Raw genomic sequence first — 25,970 nt, 5'->3', positions numbered from 1 at the left:
GTAAACCTATTGTTTTGTTTTTCAATTGACAGAGAAGACAGAGAAAAGAGCAAATTCAGTTGTACTTTCATAAGTTTTGGCATTACTTGAACACTAACTTGTTATAAGTGCTTCAAGATCACAATAGTTCATTAAAAAATGTTTATTTTTGGTATTTTTTTTCTTAAAAAGAGCAACTGAAAGCTGTTGTTGGTGAGCCAGTTTTCACATAATTTGTAGCTTTGTAAAACTATTAATTACTTTGTGCTGAATGTCTTCAGGTTATTTTGGCAAACCAGGAAAATAAGTTGACTTTAAAAATCAACATCTATTTGATGTGGGAAGATAAAGTTATTTTTCTGAGAAGTAATTTTATTGTAGCAGTCAGATTCTTGCACTTTATAAAAGATTATTGCAGTACCAAATTACAGCTTTCAGAGAAGTACACAGTGTTATTCTGAAAAAATAACAGAATAAACCCCCAAGGAATCTAAAATGCGTTACTATGAAAATCTTCCTTTCTTTAGTTTGGACTCTGTCATGCTAAGCTGAGAGTGCTTTGTTGTGGATGCATAGCTATTTCAGGTTTCTGGGGCTGGGGGAAGGAAGGCTCCAAAGCACACTGAATTATTTATGCCTGTCTCTATTTTCTTAAGAGCGTGGCTTCAGCCTCTGACACTCATGTTCATGAGGTGGAGGATGGGTTACTGCAATCTCTGTTCTGTATGTTAATCTCTCTTCCAGCATTATTTGTCTGTTCATTTCTTTGTAAGTGAAAAATGACCTCTAAATGAAGTTTCCATTAGATTGTCACAACTTCTATGCACAGATTTAATAGTGATTTTATTCTGTGTTGAGCACTTTAAATTTCTGATTGTGGATAGGTATTTACTAGAGATTTTTTTTTACTAGACAGAGATTTTATTTATAATAGCACAAGTTGTTCTAATTGGAATTTATGAGGTTTTAAAATATGTGTCAGCATCTGTAAGATCCTCATGTAAAATGTTTCAGGTTTTGATATTTTTAACCTGAAAGTTGGTGCTTTATGTTTATCCAGATTTGTGGGTTTAGTTTTTCTTGAGGTGATGCTAGGCAATAACACACCCCTGTTCACCCTATTTCAGGAGCATAGCAATGTTCAGACATGTTTATAAAGCCCTGATAATTGTTGTACCTGTTGTTTCCCTTTGTGATATTTGGAGCCAGACATTTGTTCAGAGAAGAGCAATGAAGCTGTGAAGAGTGATCCCTACGAGGGGCAGCCGAGGGAGCTGTGGGTGTTCAGCCTGGAGAAAAGGAGGCTCAGGGGAGGCCTTATTGCTCCCTACAGCTGCCTGAAAGGAGGCTGGAGCTGCCTGGGGATCAGCCAGTGACAGGGGAAGTCAGTGACAGGGGAAGAGCACATGGTCTGCACCAGGGGAGGCTCGGGTTGGACATCAGGAGGAATTTCTTCACTTGTTAAGTATGTGAAGCACCTCCATCCCAGGGAGGTGATGGAGTCACCATCCCTGGGGGTGTTTGAGAAACCCTTGGATATGGCACCTAGTGCTGTGATGGTTTGCTCAGAGGATGGACTCGATGATCATGGGGGTATTTTCCAACTGTTTTGATTCTGTGATTGCCCAATGGTTGTTACTCCTTTCTTTCTGCTTTAAAATACTCAGTACTGTCTGTTTTACCACTGACAGCAGTGGTGATATATTCATACAATTAATTTGGCTTGTCAGGTGTTAAATGGGACTTATCACAATGAGAAAAGATCTTAATAAAGGAACTTGTTAAGGAAGTCTTCTTTGTAGTGTCAGAACGCAGGAGACTGGAAAGAAAAGACCAGGTGGAATATCGCATCCCTGCTGCAGTGTGTTTTTGTCAAATAAAAAGATGGCAAGTGGAGTGTATTAGCTTGTGGCTGCTGCTCAGAACTCTTTTTTCAACCTTTGTGCCTGCAGTGATTCGAGGCCAGCCAAGCATGGTGCCTGTTAACTCCCTGCAAGTGCAGCAGTTATTCCATTGTGGCACAGCATGATGTGCAGCTCTTTGGCCATTTCCAGGGCTCCCATAGCAGAGTGGTGCTGGATGTAGCTACAATGGTCTGTACAGTCCTCATTTCTCTGAATTTGCCCGTCTATGAGTGTGATGGTTTGCAATTGAGACAAATGTGTAGGTTTACCTCTGCCTACAGCAGAATGTAGGTCTGAGGTATGGTCTGCTGAGAAAATCAGGCCACTGTGCTTCACATGCTCTGTGGTGAAGAACTGTGTGCATGGGCAGCAAGCTGTTCTTTGAGATCTATTTGCAGTCATTCCCTCTGTTTTCTGAGGTTTTCAGGATTACTTTTCACTGGAGGAGCAAACTCTCTGTGAAAAAAAGTGTAGGAATTATAACACTAGGTGATTTCAAAAGTCAGGCTGATTTATCAGAGGTACCATGAAGGAGTGTTCTTTTCCTCCTGTGGGTGAAAGATGTTTGTCCAGTATTGAGCTGTGTAAGAGAGCAAAGAGGTGGCAAATATGTGAAAATGAGCATGAGGACAACCTGAAGCTGATTAAAGAAAAGAAGAACATGAAGCAGGCAAGTAGAAATGTCCTGCTTAGATAGGTGGCTGCTAACAGACTGTTTGAGCTATGTGATGGAGGAAAATAAAGTACAGTAGAGTTCTGAACAAGTAGAGGTTGTGGGTATGTCTGAGAAATGGCCATCCTTGTCATATTCAAAATGAACTGAATGAGGTTCAGGGAAAAAGTGCTGCCTAGCAAACTGAGTAGATTTGAACTGCAGTAACTGCTGGATGGCTTCCTTCTCTGAAATGTAATCTGGGATCCCAGTGCAAACTCCTCCACTGACAGTCGTGTTTTCAGGATAAGGTTAAAGCATTTGACATAGTGTTTGACTGTTACATACTTGCCTGTGTGAAATACACTGTGTTGAAGTGACCTCTACTTGCTGGGCAGCTTGCTCATGCTTATGAAATACACTGTGTGTTGAAGGGAACTCTAGTTATAGAGGAGCTTACTCATACTTTCATGCTTAAGAAGCATTACCAAAATGGCAAGTTTGTTTTTGGTTCAGTAACTGTTGGTGTATTTAAGGAAAAAAAAAATCCCACACTTACTCATACTTGCATACTTTCATACTTATAAAACATTACCAAAATGGCAATTTGTTTTAGGTTCAGTAACTGTTGGTATATTTAAGGGGGGAAAAAATAAAATCTCACACATACAAAATAAAATCTCTCACATAGTTGAGACTATTTCTTTCAGGGAGGTTTCAGAATTTTAAGGGCATTCGATACCTACAAGCTTTTAATTCTTTTCCCTATCTACTCAGAGTGTAGGTATGTAAATGTCTGCCCTGCATACCTTTGTATTTGTTTAGTAACAGAATGCTGAAATATTTCCCCTCTTCTTAAGCTTATCTGCCAATAGGTTTAGGTATTAATTTAATAAAAATTAGTATTGTATATAATTTTAACCTTTCTTGCTAGGCTCTTGGATGCTTAATGTTTTTCAGCTGTGTCATGTATTTCGAATAAATCTGCTTAGCTAGTGTTTGGAATAAAGGAAATACTTTTGAGTAGTGAGATCCTCACTAAATCTGCAAGTTGTTAGAGATTTTGGCTCATTTGGCAATGTATCAGAGGACAGATTTGGTGCTCTAAAAGATGAGTTACCTGAAGGCAGGTGGAAACTCCGAGAGTTCTGGAAAGCAGTTTCATTGACATCACCAGCACAGCAATACTCATACTTGGAGTAATTAATAACAAAGTACTGAATGGTTTCATTAGTGCTGAAGGTTGGGCAAACACTCCACAAACACTCCTGGTTCCAGTTACACCGCAGGTGCTCTGAGGACTTGCACGCAATGCATGGCAACTGGAGTGGGACTTTTTATGTGTTCTGTGTGCAAGACACTCCTGTAGAGCCAGCAGTGTCCCAGATTAGAGGCACAACAGGCAGATCTGCAGCCCAGGGTCCTCTGACAGATGTGCTTTATGAGCTGAAGTAATTCCAGCTCAGAGTAGCTTGTCCTTTCCCACTGGTCAAAACTCTGCTTATGAAAAGGGATTTGTTTGTTTCCTAATGCATTTTCAGCTCAAGTGGATGAATATAATTTTACCTAAATGGAAAGGTTGTGTGAGTTCCCTGGACAATTCATTGCCTCACGTTGTGTTGGTAGAGGGCACTTCTAACATGGAACCACTTGACCTTTTTTTGCAAGGTTGAGCATCTGTGTGATCTGTTCATAGCCCACAGGCAAACAATTACCATTTTATGGATTACAGTCTCTATAGAAAAGGAATTCTTCCTCTATTTTATTATCTGCTGTTCTGAGAGATGTACTCAAATGGCAGCTTAAAAAAAAAAAAAAAGAAAAAGCAAAATTTGAATGGTTTGAAGCATATGCAAGCTAATGGTAAAAAAACAGCTTTGCACACTTCCCCATGCCCAGCATTGTCTTGCAGATGAATTTGGAGGGGAAACTCAAGTGCTGATTGTTTCTAAGGAGAGCAAATGTGTGCAAGTATTTTACTTCTTCATGATATTGTAGAAGATTAAGAGAAACATGTTTGTTTGTTTGGGTATATTTGTATATTACTGAGTTTCTATTGCTGTGATAAGAATTATGAAGAAAATTTAGACATCTGTGTTAAGTGCTTTTTAAACAAGTGATAAACACCCCACAGTTTTGTTTTGTAGCCATATGTACCAGAAATTTTTCTAAATGGTGGAAAAAAATGTCACATATGGCAATGTACACAAGACCAGCTACAGTAGTGTAATAGTCCTGAAACAGTTTATATTTTTCTTAATATATTGTTATTGCAAACACTTAAAATTATCCTATGAACATGTCACATTAGTCTACCTAAACAAATAAACAGCAATCAATTGACTTCAGGTAAGAGCAGCAATGCAGACAAACCACAAAGAAAATAAAGTGCAATTAGTGCTTCAGTCTCTCTCCCATCTGAGTAGATAAATTGACTGACAGTTTTGGATGTAATTGTGCTGTATCTTTCTTCTGTTTCCAGTTATACTATTGTCCTCTTTCAGGAATCCCTCAAACATGTTTTATCTTTCCTTTTTAAAAATATTGAAGTGCATGGGAGCAGAGGGAGTAAATTATTTAAAGTTATTCTGTGTCTCTGCACTTGCCTGAGTCAGCAGAATACATCTAGGTCATACGTTCCCAAGGAGCTCCAGTGCAGAGTATCTTCTTTCAGTGGGGACTAAGCAGGCTCATCAAGGCACAGTTCTCTTGCCTTTTCTCCATTTATGCCTTCACAAAGCTTGGGTGAAAAAATGATGCAAATTATTATATTTTTAAAATTAAATTCAGATAGGCTTCCTTTGAGCTGACCCGTTCTTCACTCATCACTGGACAATCGACTGACAGAGGGAGTGCATTCCCTCTTAGCTACAGCTGGTACCAGTAGGCTGAATGACTCTCTAATCTATGCAGTTATGAATAAAAAACCCCACTAGTTTTGTTTGTTGATGCTTTCTTTCCTTCCTAGGATGGCTGCAGCTCCTCCAAGCTACTGTTTTGTAGCCTTGCCCCCCTGTTCCAAGGATGGGCTGGTGGTGTTTGGGAAGAACTCTGCACGGCCCAGAGATGAAGTACAGGAGGTGGTGTACTTTGCTGCTGCAGAGCATGAGCCAGGAAGCAAAGTGGAGGTAAGGGTGAATTGTGGCATTCAAACTGGGAGAAATCACTGTTGCTGGAAGAAATGAATACTGTCTTGTTTTCCCATCAGATTGTGGAGTCCTTACTTGCTTCACTCAAATCTCCCGAGTAGAAAAAGAAAAGATTTTTTTACAAGTTTGAAAATGAAACTTACAATGTAACTTTTTTAACTGGGGAGAAATGACCTCTACTTTTTCTGGCAGACAGGCAAAACTGCTCACATCTCAGATTCCTGCACCATGTGGTCAATTGATTTACTTCTAAGGGAAAAATCTCCTGGCTAACTGGAACTAGAAGCTAGTTTTTGGAGTTTGTCGTGTGCCAAATGAATTACTCTCATTCATGGTTGTTATTTGGCAGTAATGGGGCCTGGCTATGCTACACAGGTTGAAAAACAGGAAATCTGTTTTTCAGAAACTTAGCCAGAAATCTGGGACTTGAGGAACTTGTATTCTAATAAGGGAATGTGAGAGGAGGAGAATGCGAGTGCTCAAGTTTGTAAGCCAGACTTAACTCTTGTACATGCCATGGGCTCTGTTGGCATGTTCTGCACCTGCATCATGGCCAATTTTTAGTGCTGTGGCTTTTCTTGAACCCAGGCTGGATGTGGAGTCCTGAAGCTGGACACTGATGCCGTGGCTGCAGGTTGACAGGGACCCTGCTGGAGGTTGTTGTAATTGTAGTCTGTCACTGCAGCCTTGTTCTAATGACAGGAGAAATGAAAGGATAAGCAGATGTGGAAGAGTGAAGCAAAGGGACAAATGAACCAGAAGATAGGAAGAGGGGAAAGTGTAAAGTGAAGGTGGAATGAAGAGAGTGAGGCATCAGAAGGAAAGACAAGGATCTGTGCAAGCAGTCATTTTATCAGAGGAGACAGAGCCTGATGTGGCACTGCCAGCAGCTTTTAGGGTCCCAGGTTCTTGCTCAGCCTGGCAGCTGGGAAAGCAGAGTCTGTGAGGCTCCCTGCATTCTGCTTCCTCCTGGCCCTGTGGCTCTGCAGAAGGCTGAGGACAGGAGGTGTTCTGCACCAGGCTGATGCCTCTCATCCAAACACATTCTGTGTGGATCTAGTGGCACTTACCCAGAAGAGATCTGAAGGCCAGTGCCACTTTTAATGCTGCTTTTCAAATGGGATGACTTCCAGGTTTCACAGGCTTTGGTGCTCTTCTTTCTGTTAATGTTCCCTTAATTCTTTTTGCTGCCAGCATCTAGTACAACTTATGCATTATTAAATGGTTTAATTTTGGATATAAATAAATCCCCTCCCCCAGTAGCACTATGCACAGTTGAGTGCTGTAGTACCTTGTAGACATGTGCTGGCACATGTAACACAAGTGTGACAGTAAGACAAGAAGAAAGCTTCAGAGCAGTTTGTTTTAAAGCACCTCTGCATAGAACAGGAAATGGAAAAAAAAAGTTCTGTTATTGGGGAAGAACAACTTTGGAAAGCTTCTCTATTTTGTACCCTTAATGGAGAATAATTTGTAAGAACTTACTGTAAGAGTTCTTGATTCTTTTAGTCTCTTTGCCCCACATCTTATTCTTTCATGAGATTGTCATAATTTGCTGAAGCATATAATTAAGCCATATATAATAATCTATAATTTTATAATTGGCATATAATTAAGGCATATATAATCTATTATGATTTCTCTTTTACACCATGATTAATTGGTTTAGTGCCTTTTTTTTTAGAATTCAGTCATTAACTCAGCTCTTTTGCCAGACCTTTTAGGAGCAGGAAGCATAATTCCTTTTCATAGCACAGCACAGTTTGTAGATTTAATCTGCCAACAAGGATCTGCAAGCATTCTCCTTAAATGCTGAATTAAAAAAAAAAAAAAAATTAAGATAAAGTTTGTTGCAGTGTGGTGAAGATGCACTTTTAGATGACAGACTGGAGGGGGCCACTTTTTTTTTCTAAAGTAGGAGCTTAAATCCTAATTAATGACTACTTTGGCTTCTGCTAGTCTAAACTACAACGAAATTCTTCATTAGCTATCCTGAGGTTTTTCAAGTAAAATTGTGTGCAGCAACATACAAGCTCCAGATGTTTGCCTGTTTCCAAATTCTTCCTGTTTCCTCCTAGCACAGGATAAAAACATCATCATTTTCTCTGAGAGCAGTGCAAGTAATTGCTTATCACTGCCTCTTCATCACACTCAGCACTAAGTATTGTTAATGTGCTTTTATTTTTTTTTTACTCACGCATATTTCAAGTGGAGTAAGCTGGTTAAACCACAGAGCTGATTTTACTTGTTTTGTTAGGTCCAAGGTAGCTGTCTGGGAGGTTTTCACAGTCGTTGTGTGTTGGTAGTGAGTGCTACCTCAGAGACAAGAAAAGCTTCAAGGAAAGGCTTGGGTCCAGCTGCTTCCCTTGTTAATACCAGGCATGCAACACTCTCCACCTCTGAACAAACTTGTCAGAGGTAATTAACTGGTGGGGGAGTGGAGAGGAGTGTCAAAGCTTCCATATGTAGCTTTGACATGCTCAGGGTTAATACTTTGTTCTTTGAAACCCGTGAAAGCTACCAACACTCCAATTACTGTTGGAGCAGGTTTTCTTTTTTACTACAGCTTTCCTTCCTTTGCACTTTGTAAAACTAAACAGCCCTGAGAAATTAAATGTATGATATTTACAAATATCATACATTTAAATGTGGCTGATCATTTCACACTACAGTTTTTCTAAGCCAGTAATCCTTTGTGCCTCTGACTAGATTTTTCATTTCATCCATCCTAGTGTTTTGGGTTTCTTTTTCCCAAATGAGCTGCTTTTCTCTCCATTCCATATTGTATACTTGCTTTAGTTTCTTTACCGTCAATGGGCAATGATAGTGGACTTGGTTTTCATTATGTTCTGTTTTTTGCACACAATGTGGTTCAGTGTGTATCAAATTGTGATTACCTGGTTGGCTGCCACTCATGTTCTGAATTTCTGTTAAGAGGTGGAAATAGCATGGATTGTTCTACAGAACTCTGTCAGGGAGTTTGTATCCTGTTTATTTCCTATTTCTGTTCTGTGCTGCTCCTGTGTTTGCATCTGTGAAAATGCACTGTGTAACCAAAAGTGGCTCACAGTAATTCAGTGAGATTGCTGCCATAAAGGAATTGGGAGGGCTGTGCTGTACAGCTCTCAGTCACTTTGTGGCAGGGTCTCAGGGGGACTCAGTGAATACTGCAAGTCATTTTCAGCCTGATCTTTGTGCCTCAATCTACCAGACAAGTAACCCTGCAGCTAGCTCATCAACATAATTCCTTCCCTCCACGTCAGCAGGTTCCCAAGACCCTGAACAATGGGGCTTTTCATTAAAGGTCCCTTCTGTATATGTGTGTGACAACTTTCTCAAAGGTTTGTTCTTCCCCTGCATTGCAATTTTGCAGGGGCAGATGCTGATCAGCCCTCTTCCTTCTTGTAGTGCTCAGCCTACTGAATTTGTGTGAGCAGGTGAAGCGTTGCTCCCCTAAGCATAAATAAGGTCCATTTTGGAATTCCTCTACTAAAAGTGTGTTATTTTTTTCCCCAGATGAGGATTTTAAGAATTTGTAACATTAGTGAGAATTAAGATGCAAGTCCCTTGGTCTTACTTATTTTCAAGGTAGATTTTACTTACTAGATTTCTTTTATTCTCTAGTAACCTGCTGTGGTTTTCCTTCTGCTGAAGAAGTCTTGGCAAAATGACTTTTTGTGGATGAATTTCCCATGTGGATTTTTTTCCTTTTAGATCCATCTTCCTTTCCTCTAATTTGACCTTATATTCATGATTTCAAAATAGTCTTGGTTTCTTGTTTCACTACAGAGCTGTAAAAGCTCTTTCACCTTAACAGCATGCACTTCTTATAGAGGAATGGAAAGGGGAAAGTAGAAAGGGTAGACTAGCAAAGAAGTCTATAAAAGTGTGGAACATTCCAAATTTTTCTACTATGTTGGTATTAAACACAGATCTGGGCTAAAAGCCAGCCCTCTGTGGGGTAGGAGGAATTTTCTTGTTCTCTAAAACATCGTGACATAGTTATGCCTTAGTTATTCTTTTGTTTTGCTCTGTTGGTTTTTTTGTATTTTTTTTTTAATGGATATCATTCTACCTCCCCTTGCTCTGAGTTTTCAGAGGAGCAGTAAGATTTTTTCTCTATGTTGGTCTTGAGGACTGCAGACATAAAAACTCACCTAAAGGAAACTGATGGGTCCCTGCCTGGTGTCACAAGACAGTGTAAAGCTTGGAAAGCAGACTTTGACTGCATTAAAGTTGGCTTTGTATCACCTGGTGATCTTAATCCTGGTGTTTGTTACATCATCACCAGGCATCACACCAGTGCTGCAGTTCAGTTCTGGGATCTTTGGTTCCCCTTGTTGCCAGTTATTTGGGTTTCCTGCGTTGTGTCATGGGCAAGGTGTTCAGAATCTGGTAACATAAGTCAATCAGCAGCAGGATCTACTGAGAATTTGCTCTTTGGGGAGCCTCCAGGTGAGACTGGCAGTGCTAACTCACATTGTTGCAGGTGTGGGTGCAAACCTGGGCACCCCCAGTGACCCCTCCATGGGAGAGTGGTGCCTGGCAGGAAACCTCGATGAGGCACAGCAGTGTTTGTGCCTGTGATGGAGCATTTTGCTTACTCTGTGTAAACAAATGAGGTTCTAGCCTGCAGATTTGCAGTCCAGAGGGGGTTTAGGAAGCTGCATTCCTGCCTCTCCACTGAGACAGCTGCTGGTGGGCAGCAGAGCTCCTGCACACACAGACTGGAGGCTTTGTCCAGGCCACCCTGCTGGAGCTCTCCCTGAGACTTCACACAGAGGTAAAGGAGAGGCACCCCACAGGCAGACAGCAGCTAAGAAAAGAAATTGGTTCCTGCCTTCAGATCCATTTTCTTGGCTAATGTGAGTGTTTTCTCTCTTCTGCTCCATTGCAGGCCACTGGCCTTGACACTGATGTGTCGGACTTTGCTTTGTAGCACAGTGCTCACCCCAGCAGCAGCTCAGAGCTGGAAGCCAAAATCTTTTGGATGTTTCTGCCCTCTCAAAGCCTGTTTTTACTGTGGGGGTGCTGCTTGTTTGTTCTCTTCTGCTACCGGAGCAAAGCTGGTTAGCTTGAACTATTCTTTTTTGTTCTTAATTGTTTTAATTCTCCTTTTTAATTGTTGCAGACAGAAGAGGAGGGGAGAGTATTAGAATTGTGTGGGGCAAAAATCTGTCAACTCTTCCATCTTGACCCAAACCATTTAATTGTGTCAAAACATATGAGTGAGCAAGTATTTCAAATGCCTAGGATATCCAAGAATTCCAAGGATGTCTCTGTCATGGGCTCTTTGTGGCTTCTTTGAAATGTATTCCTTACTGTTTTAAAGCATTAAATTAATAGGCTTCATCCACATTTCAATTTTACTTTTCCTTATCCTCCGGGAGACTGCTAAATTTGTGTCTTGAAAAACAAGAGGTGCATTCTTGACTGCTAAACCTACTCTGACATATAGTGTCTCCAGAGAGTGTTCTCAGCCTTAGGTGCCTTGCTGAACTTTGTGGTATTTGATTTCTTTAAAGACATTTAAATTTTGCTTTGTGGAGCTCTTTTCCATACAGTGGCTTATTGGTGGCTTGATAGAGCAGGTTAGAGTCAGTCAGAGGGTGCAGATTGTTCTGCTTTTGGCCAGGGGAACTGTTTAGCTTTTTCTAGCTTCTATAATTTTTTTTTTCCTGAAATAAAATCTTATCATCCTTATACACTGCTAGAGATAAGATTCAAATTTCATAGTTATTGGTTGCAATGAATACAAACAGTTGGGAATAATATGCAAACAGAAAACATATGTAAAGTGCACTAGGGTCTTCATAAAAAGAGAAAAAAACTGTTCTTAATGTGAAAAGAAAGAGATACTTCACTGTGGCAGAAAATGGCTTTTTTCTCTATTTGTACACTTAGTAAATGCTTTTATATCTGGCTACAATGTGAGTATCCTCAGTGTGTGTTCCTGAGAGCTGGCTACCTGAGGTTTCATCCTGCTGCTGCAGACACTTCTGCTCACTGTGCTGGTGTGACCCTGTGAGCTCTAGAGTTGGGCTGACTATGTGAGAGGTGCCCAGGCTGGATGGACCCTGGTGTGTGGCTGTCCCCTGCACTGTGGCACAAGTCCTGCTGCTGCAGGAGATGTCATGGCCATGTTTAATGGATGTGGTAAAATCATCATCCAGGTGTCTTCCACTCTAAACTTGGTTCTGCTTTCTGTGTGAGCAAGCAGTGGTAACAGCATTGGCTAACCACCTCTTTTGTCTTGTGCACTACTGCCTGCATGTTCCTCTTTCCCAGGAGAGGTTATTCCCGCTTCTTTGAGCTCTACTAAATTTGTTTCTGTCAATAAGCAGCAGAAGAATTCTCTGTAAAGCTCATTGCTAGGCACATCTGCACTAGACAGTCTGAGGGGCTTCCTTGAACAACTCCATTCTAGTTTTGCAGATTGCCACTTCCCCATGGAGGGAAAGCCCAGGCAGCCCATGTCAGCTGTGGGATCTCCTGTCTGCACATTTCCAGCCAGGCTGTCAGTGTCAATGCCCTGATGGCCAGGGAGGCTCAGGCTGTGAGGCTGCCTCAGCACGTTCTTTGCACCCCTCCTTAGAAGGGGTTAAAAATGCAGTTAAAAATGCAGGGGTTAAAAGTGCAACTTACTGAGTCGCTGCAATCACACAGACATTTTGCCTTTTTTCAGATATGTGCTATGGTGTGGCAGTGCTTGAAGCAGTGAAGCAAAGGGTTAATGCCAAATTCCAGCCAGAATCTGATGGCAGGGAAGGGGGTTGGCCTAGGATCTCTTTTGTATCTGGAATCTTAATGCCCCCTTTCAAAGATCATTTCTTTCTAAAGCATTCCCTGACTATTGCCTTTGTTATCCAGGGCTGGAGCCTATGTGATTTCATTGATATTTCATAATGACCTGACTGACAGTGCTAGGAATTGGGCTTCTGCAGCCTTGGTACAGTAGAAACTGCACAATAGTTTCTTTTCATTAATGAAAGAAGAAATCTCTTGTGCTTATGACTGTCCTGTCTGGGTTTGGAATACCTCCAACTTATCTGCATGCCCCAGCTAGGCTGGCAGATACATTTGTGCCTTGTGCTATTCTTAGAACTCCCTTGATAAGATTTTCTTCTTGATACTGTAAGTGAAATAAAAGAAGTATCATTAGTTCCCAGCCTGTTCAATTCTCTTTAAAGTCGTTGGCTGCATCTCTTGTGTGTGAGGTCTCTCTTCTTCAGTTTTTTATTTTCTAATGGGAATTTTCTGTCACAGGGCAAGATGCCAGTCATGCCACTTTCAGGGCTTGAATTCTAGAAAATCAATGGAGCCCCCCGCCACTCACTCTCAGCCTTTGCCACCAAATTTGTCAGTATTCTCCTGGTTTTAGTATGCATACTCTAAGAAAATGGTTAGTCCAGCTGAAGCTGGACATCTCAGGAATTTGAAGGCAGGGTTAGTGGCAAGCAGAATCCTAGCAGTACCTGATGTCTGTTTTATTTATCATAATAAAACAAACCATTGCCTGGTTTGGCCCAGTGCTCAGTGGAACAGGCTGCTCTGCTGTTGTGCTGGAGGGATTTGCCAAGTCTGTGGGGTGCAGGAGGGGGGACAGGGATTTTGGAATTTTTGCCTGTTTTTAAAATCCTGTCATTATCCAAGCTCCTATTTCTAGAAATCTAGTGGCCAGTGAGGGATTTTTGGTGGATGGTGTTGTCTTTCACCCACTATTTCCTTTTGTGTTTTAGCTGTTGAAGGGCTGTCCTGGTTTCTGTGGAACAAGAAGCAGCAATGGTTTGCTGTGTTGCAAATCCAGTGTCTGGCTCTGGTTGACCTACCTTTACAACTTATGTGTCTTGGGTAAAAGTGGAGAGCCCAGTTCCTCTTGTTTCTTAGGAAAGGGTTTTCTGATGTTATTTTTTGGGGGGGTGAAATTGTGAAGCTTTATGTTTAAAATTAATCTACTGTCACCTCTGGACCCTACATTTTTGAGAAGCTCATACCTGTTATTTTAAATATGAACCAATCTCCTGCCTTAATACATAAATCCCATTGAGTGCCTACTTTTATGCTTACTGGAGTAAATAATTATAGTGGGAAGGTAAAATGTCATCAAGACTTATTCAGCAGTGCCAATAACCATGACAAAGGAATAAGAATCAAGTCAATAGTAGTTTTACAAGACCTGTCGGCAACTGTCAGATTGAAATAGTTTTTCTGTTATTTAGGTCTTCTGAGACAATTTATGTAAATATGGCAAGGCTTGAATATTGTCTATGTACCTGAGTATGGAAACTGAATATAGCATGAAAATATGCTCCATGTTCACTTTTTTTTGGGGCTGGGGGACATAAAGAAGCACTATGGAAGGTGACAGCTGTATTTTGAGATGTGTAATGATGCCTATGGATGTTTTCTGGTCTCTGATTACACAGTTCCAAAACAAACCCACATTTTTTTTTCAGAATGCTCTGGATTCCTCAAGCAGGAACAATTTCCTCCTTCCCTTTTCTCAACTGCTACCATTGACAATAAGATCTTTGCAATGAATAGCAGCTTTGGGAATGCTTGCTTTTGGAATGAGACACCAAGTAATAAGTGATTGGTAGCAAGGATAGCCTTGCAAGTATGTTTTGCAGAGCAAAGGCATTCAGCATTTTTTTTAGCTTAACTATCACTTTTCAGAGTGTTATCATTTTTCCTTCTAAAAAATCAAAGACTCAGTGTAAGCAAGCTTGTATAATGGGGCTATTCAGCCAGAAAATGCTTTGCAAGTGTGGGTGTATGGAGTACTGGAGTCTCCTCCACACTGTGTCTAGGCTTTTGCTTTCTGCTGTAGGACTGAGAAGGTTCATGGGTGGCTCTGCAGGATGGCCACAGGCAGCTGAGCACCTGTGACATGTAGGGGTGCCTGACCCCCTGACCTGGGGCCTGAGAGCTGCTCTGGTGTTGTCTTCACATGTAATCCTCCCCTGCTGCTCCACTCCCCTTTGCACATGCAGCAAATACAGTTATTCCCTGCTCACACACATGCTTCGGGTGCTTATCCAAATAGCACTGACCTGAAGCTCTGAAATGAAACTGTGCAGAATGTCAAAAATGAGATTTGTTTGCTGACAGCTCAAAAGGAGAGGGGGGACTTTTGATGAGAAATGTCAGTTATGGCATGGCTTGGTTACACAATGAAGCTAAGAGTGAACTGTATAATAAGAGTTTTTATTTTACAGGTCTTAGCTCCTGGCCAGTGCCCAATGTTGTGGCACCTTGATAGAAGAGGAATTTGCCTCTACAAAATCACAGTGTATTACTGTATAAGCAAATTTGGTCAAACAGCCTGTTAAATATTAGGGGTGTTCTGCTACAAATACAGCAGGTATTTGTCCCTGACAGGATCTGCTTGCCTAAGCCTGTCCTTAGGCTGAAAGAGTTCACTGCCCCTCTGCTTTGTGATGTTTTGTTTTTTATTTTGTTCAGTTTTGACCTATTTACACACATTACCTCATCAAGGTGGTAAGCTCATTTCCTGTATCCCTCTTGCATGGTCAAAGTGAAGGACTCTGAAAATCCCATTTCTGACAAAGATAGTCTATTACACATTTTAATTGCATGCTAGAGGAACTATTACTGTGAAAATAATTTCTCAAGATTGGACGCTGAAGATGATCATGCTGTATAATTCTTAAAGGCAGAAAGAAAAGCTAGGAAAAAAACAAAGCTTCTTAAAGCTGTGATATTTTGGACTGATTTCCTTGGCTTTAGATTTTAATATCAACACAGCCAGGCAAGCAAGGCAAATAACTTTTAGTCCACAAGTCCATTTTGATGATCCTGTTTACTCTGATATACCTGATCAGATATTCCTCCAAATTACTTCCTGTAAGAAAGGTGTTACAATAGGAATGCTGGACCTTAAGAGATGCCTTATAAATACAGACAATTTTAGGCTTCCCAAAAGCAAATTCTGCAGAGTTTGATCCATGAAAAACTTGATGTGAATTCAACAGTAAAATATAAAGAAAAATATAAAATATTTCTCTGCTTTGCACAAACCAATCACGGATTGTGCTCTCATCCATGCTGTTTGGGAAAACAGTGCTTGTTTTGAAGGCGAATAAATGTATTGGAAAGGCAACATGATTTCTTTCTTCCTTCCAGTTACTATGACTTCTCTGCAGCCTTCCTTTGTGTTTTTGACTTGTCAGAGTACATTTGCAGACATCTAATTAAAGCAGACCATTTAAAATAGTAAAACCACCAGTTTCCGCAGCAGCAGTGCCCATGTTTTACTTCTGTGACTGTTTATCAAAGTGGCTTATTGTACCACAAAATCTTTTCATGGCCTGTTTTTTTCCCCTCTTGCTACCAGTTGTCTCTGTGCTGGGGCAGCTGCAGGGGAGGCAGCAAGGGGGAGGAGGAAGCCTTCAATGTGTTTTGTCCCAGCAACCATTGTGACTCTTATGTGATAAAGCACTGGAGATGGTGCTGAAGGTGTGGAAACCCAGGGCACTGCGAATATTTCTCTGTCTGCTCTGGGGTACCCTGACCCCCAGGGCAGCACTGACTTTGACCCTCATTCATGGAGAAAGTTTCCTGGACTTCAAGATAGAGTAGAACCCACAAAAGTGTGAAATAGATTATAGAGAGTAGTGTAGGTGTATCACTTGGTGAGAAATCTAGGTTTTGTGATTTTTAGTATGTTCTGGATGGAAGCAAGATGGAGGGCACAGGGTGTCATCCTGGGTTTCTTCTTCATGCTTCTTCTTCCTTCTTCTTCGTGGGTTTGGGCGTCATTTTGTTATTGGGCAGAAAAGTTCCCATTGCAGCTCTTTGGGATCAGTTATTGGGTTAAAAGGGAAAATAATCTAGGTATCAGTTTAGTCTTAAAAGACCTTGGAACAAGAGATTGTTGGCCATTTTGTGCCTTTTAATGAAAAGCTGCTGAACTCACAGCAGTGAGACTCTTTTACTGGTAAGAAATAATAAACACCTGAGTTCAAACATGAACTACTCAAGTGCCTTCAATGCAGACCCAGAGAAACCCACAACTGGTACCCTGACAACAGGGGAGGGGGTAGAATGTTTGATTTTGTTACTGTGTACAGGTATGGTTGGTGCTTTATTAATGTGACAGTACAGTCTGTCTCCTGCTGCTTTTCACTGATCCTAGCTTTTGGGTCCTGCTTGTCCCTTGGAAGCTGCAAGCATCAGCACGTGTACTTTCCCAGGCTTGTGCAATATAAGGATGTGAAGCTTCAAACATGACACTTAAATGTTGTTTAAACAACTTCCTTGTTCATTCACAAAGCATGGACCTTTTAAACAAGGTGCGTCCTTTCTGTACATCGAAGTCATGTTTTGTTTCAGTCACAGCAGCAGATGAAGTGATTGTTTAACCTTCTGTCTCCCTGCTGTCTCTGCAGTGCACGTACATCGAGATTGAGCAGGTGCCCAGGACTCACGCTGTGGTGCTCAGCAGGCCCTCCTGGCTGTGGGGGGCAGAAATGGGAGCTAACGAGCACGGAGTGTGTGTAGCTAACGAAGCTGTTGTGACCAGAGAACCAGCTTCTGAGTCTGAAGCCTTGCTAGGCATGGATCTTGTCAGGTGGGTGTCCTGCTGAGCTGTGCCCAGCCTTTCATCCTCAGCCTCAGGTGATGCTGGTACCAGTAGCAGCTTTGTGGTGTTGGCGTAAGGAGACTTCAAAGCAATATAAGCAGGCTAGGTGGGGCTCCAAATACAGCTGAATGAAAATTTGAAACACTTGCAATCTGAATTTAGCTACCAAGAATGTGCCAGTCTGTTGTGGGTTCACTCAATCTACCTTGTCTACCTACCCTGCAGTCCAGCAGTGGCTATTCTGACAGGGTAAGAGATATGATTACATTGTTAGTAAGGAACTGCTAACTAATTTGTAATATTAGAGTTCTGGTGTGCCCTTTATTCTCCCCCACTTTACAACAGCCTACTCTGACCTAAAAAGCTTATTCTGGGCTTATAGCCAACTGTGGGCATAAACAAACTCCTATGGTTTCCTTCAGCCCATGCATTCCAATGCAAGGCACTGCCCTTATTCAGATGCTGGCACACAGACTCCTGTGAGGCTGTTCATTGACAGCTGGCTCCCAAAAGCCTTGTGCTGCACTCTGAGTCTCAGCCTGCATGCTGATCCTGTGGTGAAGAGAATTTAAAGGAGGCTTGGGTGGGGGATGAAAGCTCAAAATGGAAGAAGAGAGAACGTGCAGACTTATTACAAAGAGAAATGAAGCAAATGGACTCAATTCAAAGGCTGAGCAGGACAACAGCTGCATATTTAAGTAAATCAGTCTCAGACAAAATAGTCCTACTGGACTTTCCCTTGGGATACTTAATGAGCTGACTGAAGCAGTTACAGGTGAATTCTCATTTTTCTTGAGGACTCGTGAAAAATGGGAGATGTTTCAGTTGACTGGAAAAAGTTAAATGTTGTGACTATGCTTGATATTTTTAAAAAGATTCGTGATAAACCAGCTTAATCTCAGTTCCTGAAGGAGAAAGCCCTTGTATATCAAGGAGTTGATAAATGCACAGTAATAACTGGTAGTCAAGAAAAATCCCCCTCAAACTGTTCTACTTTACTCCTGCAATGAGTTAAGATATTTCATAGATAGAAGGATAGGAAATAGATACCTTGACTTTTAAGAGGATGTTAAAACTTTAGAAGTTATTCTCACAAGCAAGCTGGGAAGCATGGGTTAGAAGAACTCCTTGTTAGGTGCATAAATACCTGAAACTGTAACTGTAAGTGTTCTCTAAGATGTCTCTGCAGAAACGGTGTCTGCTTCCAGCTACCATAAATCAGGAGGAATATGGGCCAACCGAAGAGAATGCAGTGGAAATTGGAAATGTGATCAGAGAGCTATAAAATCTGACCAATGACAAAATCATGAGGGAATTTGGGTTAACTTTCTCTTTGGTATTTTCTCTAAGCCTTGTATATACCGAAGGAATTTGTGGAGAAGCTGTACTTGACAGAACTAGTAAATTTAATTGCATCAAAGAAGGCTGAGTAGATGTGAGGGGTTGTTTCAGAAAGTATAGCACAACCTTTTGTGAAGAAAAGGACTTAGATGACTTTCTACTTTTATTTCTTCCGTCCTACCACAGTCCTTTTGAAACTTTAACAAACCATTGATTTAAATGTTGATTTCTACTAACTTCTTATTCAGTTACTACATTCTCAAAGGACTGTTTAACATTCAAATATATATGTTATCCAACTCTAGATTTAGAGTTGGAAAACATATATCCAACTAGCTCTAGATTTCCCCACACTAGCAAATCAGGACATACCAAAGTAAAGAGGCAGTGCCACAAACTACACAAGTAATCATCTCCTGTAGGTGCTACCCTCCCTCTCTTCCTTCTTACCTGCAGAAGAAATTGTAGTTGGGGTGCAGAGAGAGGGTGCTTTCAGGCAAGGAGAACCAGAGATGTGGTATTACCATCTGCTGCTTGTTCCAGCCTAAGTGATTCTTTTTCTCATTGTGAAGACTTGGCCAGTTGAATTAAGTGTGTCTGTTTCATGTCACCCCATAGAACAGAGAACAAAATTGATCTCTGTAGGCTGCAGTGAGGCAGCTGCCACCGGCTCTGCCTCTTTGATAGAGAATCACATCATGTCAGAACACCTGAATGATTCTTAACAAACTGATAAAGTTGTGTGATGGACTTCAGGGTTAGAAGCTGGTCCTATTCCATGCAGGCTGGTCCCCGTCCCAGTTAATCTAAATTGAGAACATGGACTTAGTCACGACATAGAGAAAATATGCTCCAGTACAAATTCCTAAGGAACCTTTTTTTTTTCCCCCTAGGGATTAATTCAAAAGCTGATTTTTGAAAGGTATACCAGTATTGCTGCATTAGTTAGCTTTTCAAGATTTTCTTCAGGTATTCTTCCTAGCTGCCTGCATTTTTGTTTTGGTTTCTTTTTATTTATTTATTTTTTTTTTGATGCACAGTTGCAACTATAAAGCACCTGTTCCCTTAGGGGAGCATGTTCTTCTGAACAGTTCATGTACTGTGTTGCTGATAAGTTAAGACAGCATTATCATACAAAAGATAAATATGGAGAAACCAGTAAATTACACCCTTATTTTTGCATTGTTGTCCTAATTTTAATCCCTATGTGTTTGTATTATTTATTTGTTCTCTTCATCACAGGTGAAATAATTTTTTCAGAGCCACACAGAGATGCCAATCTTGGCAGGGAGTCAAGAATGCTCTTTAAAATGGTATTAATTTGTTTACCAATTTCTTTCCTTAGAGACCTCAAAGCTGAATAAAGTAAAATGCCATCAAGAATGTTAGTTAATTTGGAAAGCCTGCATTATGCAACTGATAGGTGAAGTTGAAAAGCTTAAGATAATATTGTTTTGACAATATGACAGCATATTGGAGGTACTTAGGCAGTGGATTGTACAAAATCACTGCAATTTTATTAACAAGTAATTCAAGCTCTCATCTGGCATTTAAATTGCTTCTAACTGTTCTTCCAGCTCACCTTGAAGGGTACTCTGAAGTGTGTTAGTGGGAGGATTATGCTGTGGTTGCCCAGGACACTGATGCTGAGATAATTGACAAGATTTAATTTTGTGGAAATGAGTTGTGTGGTTGTTGTGTAGGATGGATTTTTTTCCTTTTATTTTATTTTTTTCCTGTCCCTTGTGACTGACAGATAGGAGCAGCCAAGCAAAAGCAAAGCCTAGACCTTTACTTAATGGAAATAAATGTAACATTGGAGCCATTTATAAAAAAAATAATACCTAAAGGGTGCTTCTTCAGCCTGAATCCCTGCTGCAGTTTTGACAACAAAAGCTAGGCTGTAACCATCTCAGATGGAACATTTCAGGGAGACAATAAAGTTTTAGTGGGATGTTGTGTCTCTTGGCAGGTTTTGATCTAAATGGTAGATAGATCAAAATGGTTTTGGTCATTAACTGGGGAGAAGGGAGCAGATTATCACTGAATCTAGTGGCTGTATGGTCACCAAGGTAGTTTTCAGTCCATTCACATTCCTGTGGCAGGGACTGCTCTTAGGGAACAAACAGGACATGCTTTTGGACTGCATTTTAAATTATGTCTCTGGGATGTGCAAAGACTGGCATAGCTGTATTGGTCTGAAAAAGCAATTGCACCAGTGATGAAAAGAATTAAGGAAAACCATAAAAGCAGAGGGACTAAAAATGGAGTCAGTAGTACAAAACAAGTTTCAGCTAATAAGAAAATATGAGAGGGAAAGACCCTATAAATGCAAGTAAGAAAATGATGGGGAAGGAACTGTCACTTTAACTTAAGCCTTAAAATTCTAGTTGGCTCTTGGCTCTTCTTTGTGAGTTAGTGAGAAATAGATGCTGCTGAGAGAGATGAAAACACTGCTTTCAATAATTCAGCCTAAAACAAGGCGAATGGTAGCCAAGTATTTAACAATGCAGAGCCACTGCAGAGAAGCACTGAGATCAACAAATCTGTTTTCATATTATCAGGATCTGATTTGTCTGCTGTAGTTTTTAGGAAAGAAACAGAGTAGTGTTTGCTTGTCATGTGATTTCAAGAGAAATGGAAAGAGCTAGCATAGATAGTACTTATGTCTAACAAAGTGATTTTCTTGGAACTGTCCATCAGTCAAAATTATTTTGTCCATAGATCAGTTAGAGAAAGACAAACACAAAGGATAATATTAAGGTGACAAAACAACAGAGAGAAATTTTGGACTGAACCAGGTAACTCCCAAAGGATGGAGGCATGGATACACTGTTGTTTGAAACACTGCATTTCCTCATTACCAGTAATTGGATTTTGGAACCAATGAAATTGTTTGCAGTTCTCATTTCAACTTCTGATTCCTGCTTTTGTTGTTGATTCAGTTAGGGCTGTAAATTATATCAAGGGATTATTTAATGCCATTTACTCAAGGCAGGATACAGTCATTCCCTATGGCTTTGTAAAATTTATTACCACACCTCAGTTTGCTTTCCTGTAAAATACCCTTGCTTTGCTTCAACTTCCTTTTAAAACTCTGTTCTTTCAGGCATGTGGTTGCTCTTTCTTCTGACAAAAGCCATATCTGGTATTCAAACAGTTTTTTGGGGAAGCCTCTGCAGGAGCTCTGAAGTATGACTGTGCACAAATGCTTGTCTTGCAGCATGTAATATGCGTAGAAGGATAATACCTGATTTCCATGGCCAACCAGAGCATTGGGAAAGAGAGGTTGTGGAGAGGCTGTAATATTGAGTACTCCTTCTCTTTTTAATAACTGGTAATAATTATTTACCATCTCCCGCCCTTGTACAGAAAAGTAACCTTGGTACAGCTGTTACTTAAAAAAAAATACTTGCAAATTGTCCTTCAAATGTATTCTGCCTGAGGAGGAGATAAACAGAGCATTGCATGTTTACAGTGCAGCTGAGATCATTGGTTGGTAATTGGACATTTTAAAGCCAGCTATGATAGGCTTGAGAGTAAAGAGCCAGTGTAGAAAATCAAGACTAGAAACAAGTAATTCTATAGCTCATCCTTTAGTAAGTAATTAAAGCAAGAACTCTTATATTAAGCATACCAGACACTTCAGTGTTTTAAACTCAGATGAGTGCTGGTGTTTAAAAATAAAAACTTAAGGAGATCTTACTGTATCATTCCTCTCTGAATCTCTATTTTACCCTTTTCTTATAGACTTGGCCTAGAAAGGGGGGCAACAGCTAAAGAAGCATTGGATGTAATAGTTGCTCTGTTGGAAGAGCATGGACAAGGTGGAAATTATTATGAAGATGGGAGTTCATGCCACACTTTCCAAAGTGCGTTTCTGATTGTGGACAGGAATGAAGCCTGGATACTGGAGACTTCTGGAAAGTATTGGGCAGCTGAAAAAATCACAGGTTAGTTTAGAACTCACAGCAAATCCTATTAAAAATAGCTGTAAAGAGTTGTCTTGGAAGAACTGGTCCTAAAGTCAGTGAGTTTAAATAAGTGACTAATGAATGCAAGTGTTTGATTAAATCACCAATTATAATTTTCTATATTTGCACTACTCTGACTTTTTTTTATGTGTTGATTTGCATTTGCTGATGTGACTTAGCATTTTCTGCGAAGGTGGAGATTGTTGCCTTTATGCATAAACTATGTAATAATCATAATTTTTATATTCAATAGGTGTATTTTCCAAGATTTATTTTCTGTTTGGAGCAGGTCAGATGGTATTTTTGATGGAGTTAATGCCCAGATTATTACTTACAAATCTAAAATATTGTGAGGAAAGGATAACCATTGATAGTTTAAACAAAAGGGCTTTTTTCAGATGATAAATTGAATGGGTTGCTGGTGGTGGTTCCTTTACTGAAATAGATATTCTCCATTCATATCCCTGTTTTTTAAATGATGCAAAACAATAATTTTCTGCTCTTTAAACTTGTAAATGGTTTCTTTTTCTGTATGTGTGAAGCCAGAGCTGCCAAACTAACTTCTAGAATTCACTGGCTTAGTGGATGAATTTATTTAAAACTTTTCCAGCATATATAGGCTGCTTAATATAACATGATTTTTAAGGCCTGTATTTAATTTATTCTCATCTTAATCTTGAAGAGATTTTTATTTTTGTAAGAGTAGAGCTTTTACAAATGTATTTATGTTTGAATGAAGTGAAAATTCAGAGTGTTCAAGAGGACTTTTGTCATCCATGACTTGAGCTGTGACAGATCCATTTAGTATTCTCTCCTCCTTTCCCCCTAAATGATTAAAGGTAGGAGATAGCAGATATGGGAAGGAGCAAAGACACATCACCAGGCTGTGCAGTGTTGTGTGATGGCCTGCTGTCAGTCCCTGCCACCAAGCAGGAATCAGTTTCCTTCACAGAGGTCGTGTTGTCCCAAGTAAAGCTTGCATTTTAGGGATACCTAGAGGTGCCCTTAAAGGTTATCTGGCACAAACAGATACCAAACACAGAGGAGAGAAGACTGAAAATGCTGTCCTGATGAAACCCCAGTTCTGGCAAGCAGCTGACTCCTGAGGTTCCTGGGATTATGCAGCGACAGCCTGCCTTCTTCTCTTGACCTGCCTGCCTGATACTTGAGGAACAGTGGGTTTTATTTAGCAGTTTTAGCTGCATCAGCAGTCCATAACCTTCACATCCTCCTTCCCAGCAAATAAACTGTTGCCTTCATCTGCTGCTTGCAGCTTTTTGAAATGATTCTGCAGCTCTGTTCTGGTTTCTACCAGCACATTGCTCTTCAGGAGGTCCCTGTGAGCTGCAGATAAGTAGTTTCCACCTCCTTCAGCCTGCTGGCTATGTAAGAACTCTATATTTCTTACTTTGTTCAGAGGGGTCTTTTTTTGCAACCATAAGTGTGCCTCTTAACCTTTCAAATGAATGCACAAATGCTGTTAAAATGGGGAAAATGTGTCATTCCCCAGTGTGAAGGCATATATTTTCCTGACTATCCTCAGAGTTCTGATATTACTGTAAAGCTTATAGTGAGTGTTTATCAAGCAACTCTCTGAAAATAATTTAAGAATAAATACTTCTGAATCCTTTCTATTAATGTTCCTGAGTCTCAGTGGAAAATTTGAATGATAATTTCTTTTATGGTAGATCAAATCCATGAAATATTATTTTGCATGAGTTTATAAATGTAATACTTAAGGAGCTCTTTAAAGAGTGGCTTGCCTAGCTGGACATGAATACAAATATCCTCATCACTCAAGTCAAGAAAATTCCCAGAAAAGTATGCTGTTTGAAAGGGTGAGTCAGAATAAGCTGTCAGTGACCCTGTGTAAGTCAGAATTGGATGTCAGGGACTTCTTCACAGAATGATGCACAGAATTTCCTGAAGTTGTTACCCCTTATTTAAATTGCATGCAAGGGGCATTGCAAAAGCAAGCTAACTTTTTTGGAAGGCAGTATTAAAAACTTTCACAACTACTGGTTTTGTTTTTGTCTAAGAAATTATTTGTGCCAAATTCCAGAATCTGTGTTTATTTTAGTTTATAGTTTTACTTTATCATCTCTTTCTCTGGCTTCCAATACATTTGCTTTATTCTCTCTGAGGAATATCTGCAGCAACCACTGCCATGCTGTGGATATATGGTTATAAGCACTGCAGTATGTTTGATAAAAGGAACTAAAAAAAAAATAAATCAGTATTCTTTGGAGGCTACTTACACATTCTTTTTACTTCATGCCATTTTAAAATCTAAGGTAAAAGAATTGTAATTTCAACCTATCTTGCAGCTTACAGTGAAACTGTTTCTCAGCTGGGAAGCTTAAAGCAGTCGTAATGATTTTAAAAACATTTTCCAAATTTTTAATTTTGAAGGGCAAGGAAGGTTCATTGAATGCAGCTCTGCTGCAATATGTTTTGAAATCAAGACAGATCTCAAGCCTTCTTGTGTCTGTGGAGAATATGCCATTAGAAAAAATATTGGGTGCCTTTGGCATTTGGATACCACCACTGCTTTGTGGTCAGAAGGTGTGAGGTGTGGATTGGGAAACTGGCATTCTGTCTAAATCCCACTGTTAATCACAGGTGTCAGTGTCTCAGCAGGGCACAGAGGACTGAGCTCTGCAACCTGCAGGGATTGGTAATTCTGTGCATGTGTAATTATATAGTTACACAGTCATGCCAAATGCACACACTAACCAATGGATTAATTTGTTTCCTAATTGATATGACATTTTCCTTCCAGCTTCTCCCAGGAAAACTGTATTAATGTTCTCTTTTAATATGTGACTCTTTCTAGAGGGAGTGAAATGTATTTGCAATCAGCTTTCATTAACTACAAAAATTGATGCTGAGCATCCTGAACTAAGGAATTATGTGAAAAGTCAAGGCTGGTGGAACGGAGACTCTGACTTCAATTTTTCTGAAGTGTTTTCTCTTGCTGATGACCATTTAGCCTGTTGTTCTGGCAGGGAGAGCCTAGAAAAACAAGGTGGTAAGTGTTAAACTGTCTTTCTGTGAGCTCACTGCTGCCTCCTTTTCAGGCATTCTGTCCAGAACTACATGTGGCTGAGCACCTCTACATGTAAACTGTGTAGGAAGGAACATCAGAACTAAAGACTGTCCCTAAATTTGCCACTATTTAGGATGGAGCCCTTAATGTCATCCCCAAGGTTTCAAAACAGGATTACAAATAAAAAGTAACTTCCTTCAGTGCTCTGATGTGCATGATGTGCCACTGCATCTGTGCTTTCCTGTAATTTTAGTGGCCCTACCTAACACTAAAATTAAAATGGCCTCACATGTCAAAGATTGAGCTCAGTGGAATTT

The 25,970-nt window shown here is 40.3% G+C and overlaps 1 protein-coding gene across 1 annotated transcript in view; it reads left to right on the top strand.

The window, feature by feature from the left end:
- Positions 1–25,970, top strand: part of SCRN1 (secernin 1) — a 37,836-nt gene that overhangs the window by 5,580 nt on the left and 6,286 nt on the right. The window contains exons 2-5 of the mRNA XM_059488732.1: positions 5,504–5,663; positions 17,096–17,277; positions 22,381–22,583; positions 25,441–25,635. Coding sequence (XP_059344715.1) covers positions 5,505–5,663; positions 17,096–17,277; positions 22,381–22,583; positions 25,441–25,635 — 739 coding nt within the window. The 5' untranslated portion in view covers position 5,504. The remainder of the gene's footprint in view (positions 1–5,503; positions 5,664–17,095; positions 17,278–22,380; positions 22,584–25,440; positions 25,636–25,970) is intronic.

The sequence above is a fragment of the Ammospiza nelsoni genome, chromosome 1, assembly GCF_027579445.1.
Source record: "Ammospiza nelsoni isolate bAmmNel1 chromosome 1, bAmmNel1.pri, whole genome shotgun sequence".
Lineage (NCBI taxonomy): Eukaryota > Metazoa > Chordata > Aves > Passeriformes > Passerellidae > Ammospiza > Ammospiza nelsoni.
The sequence above is the reverse complement of the archived record's forward strand: the minus strand, read 5'-3'. Positions and strand labels throughout refer to the sequence as shown.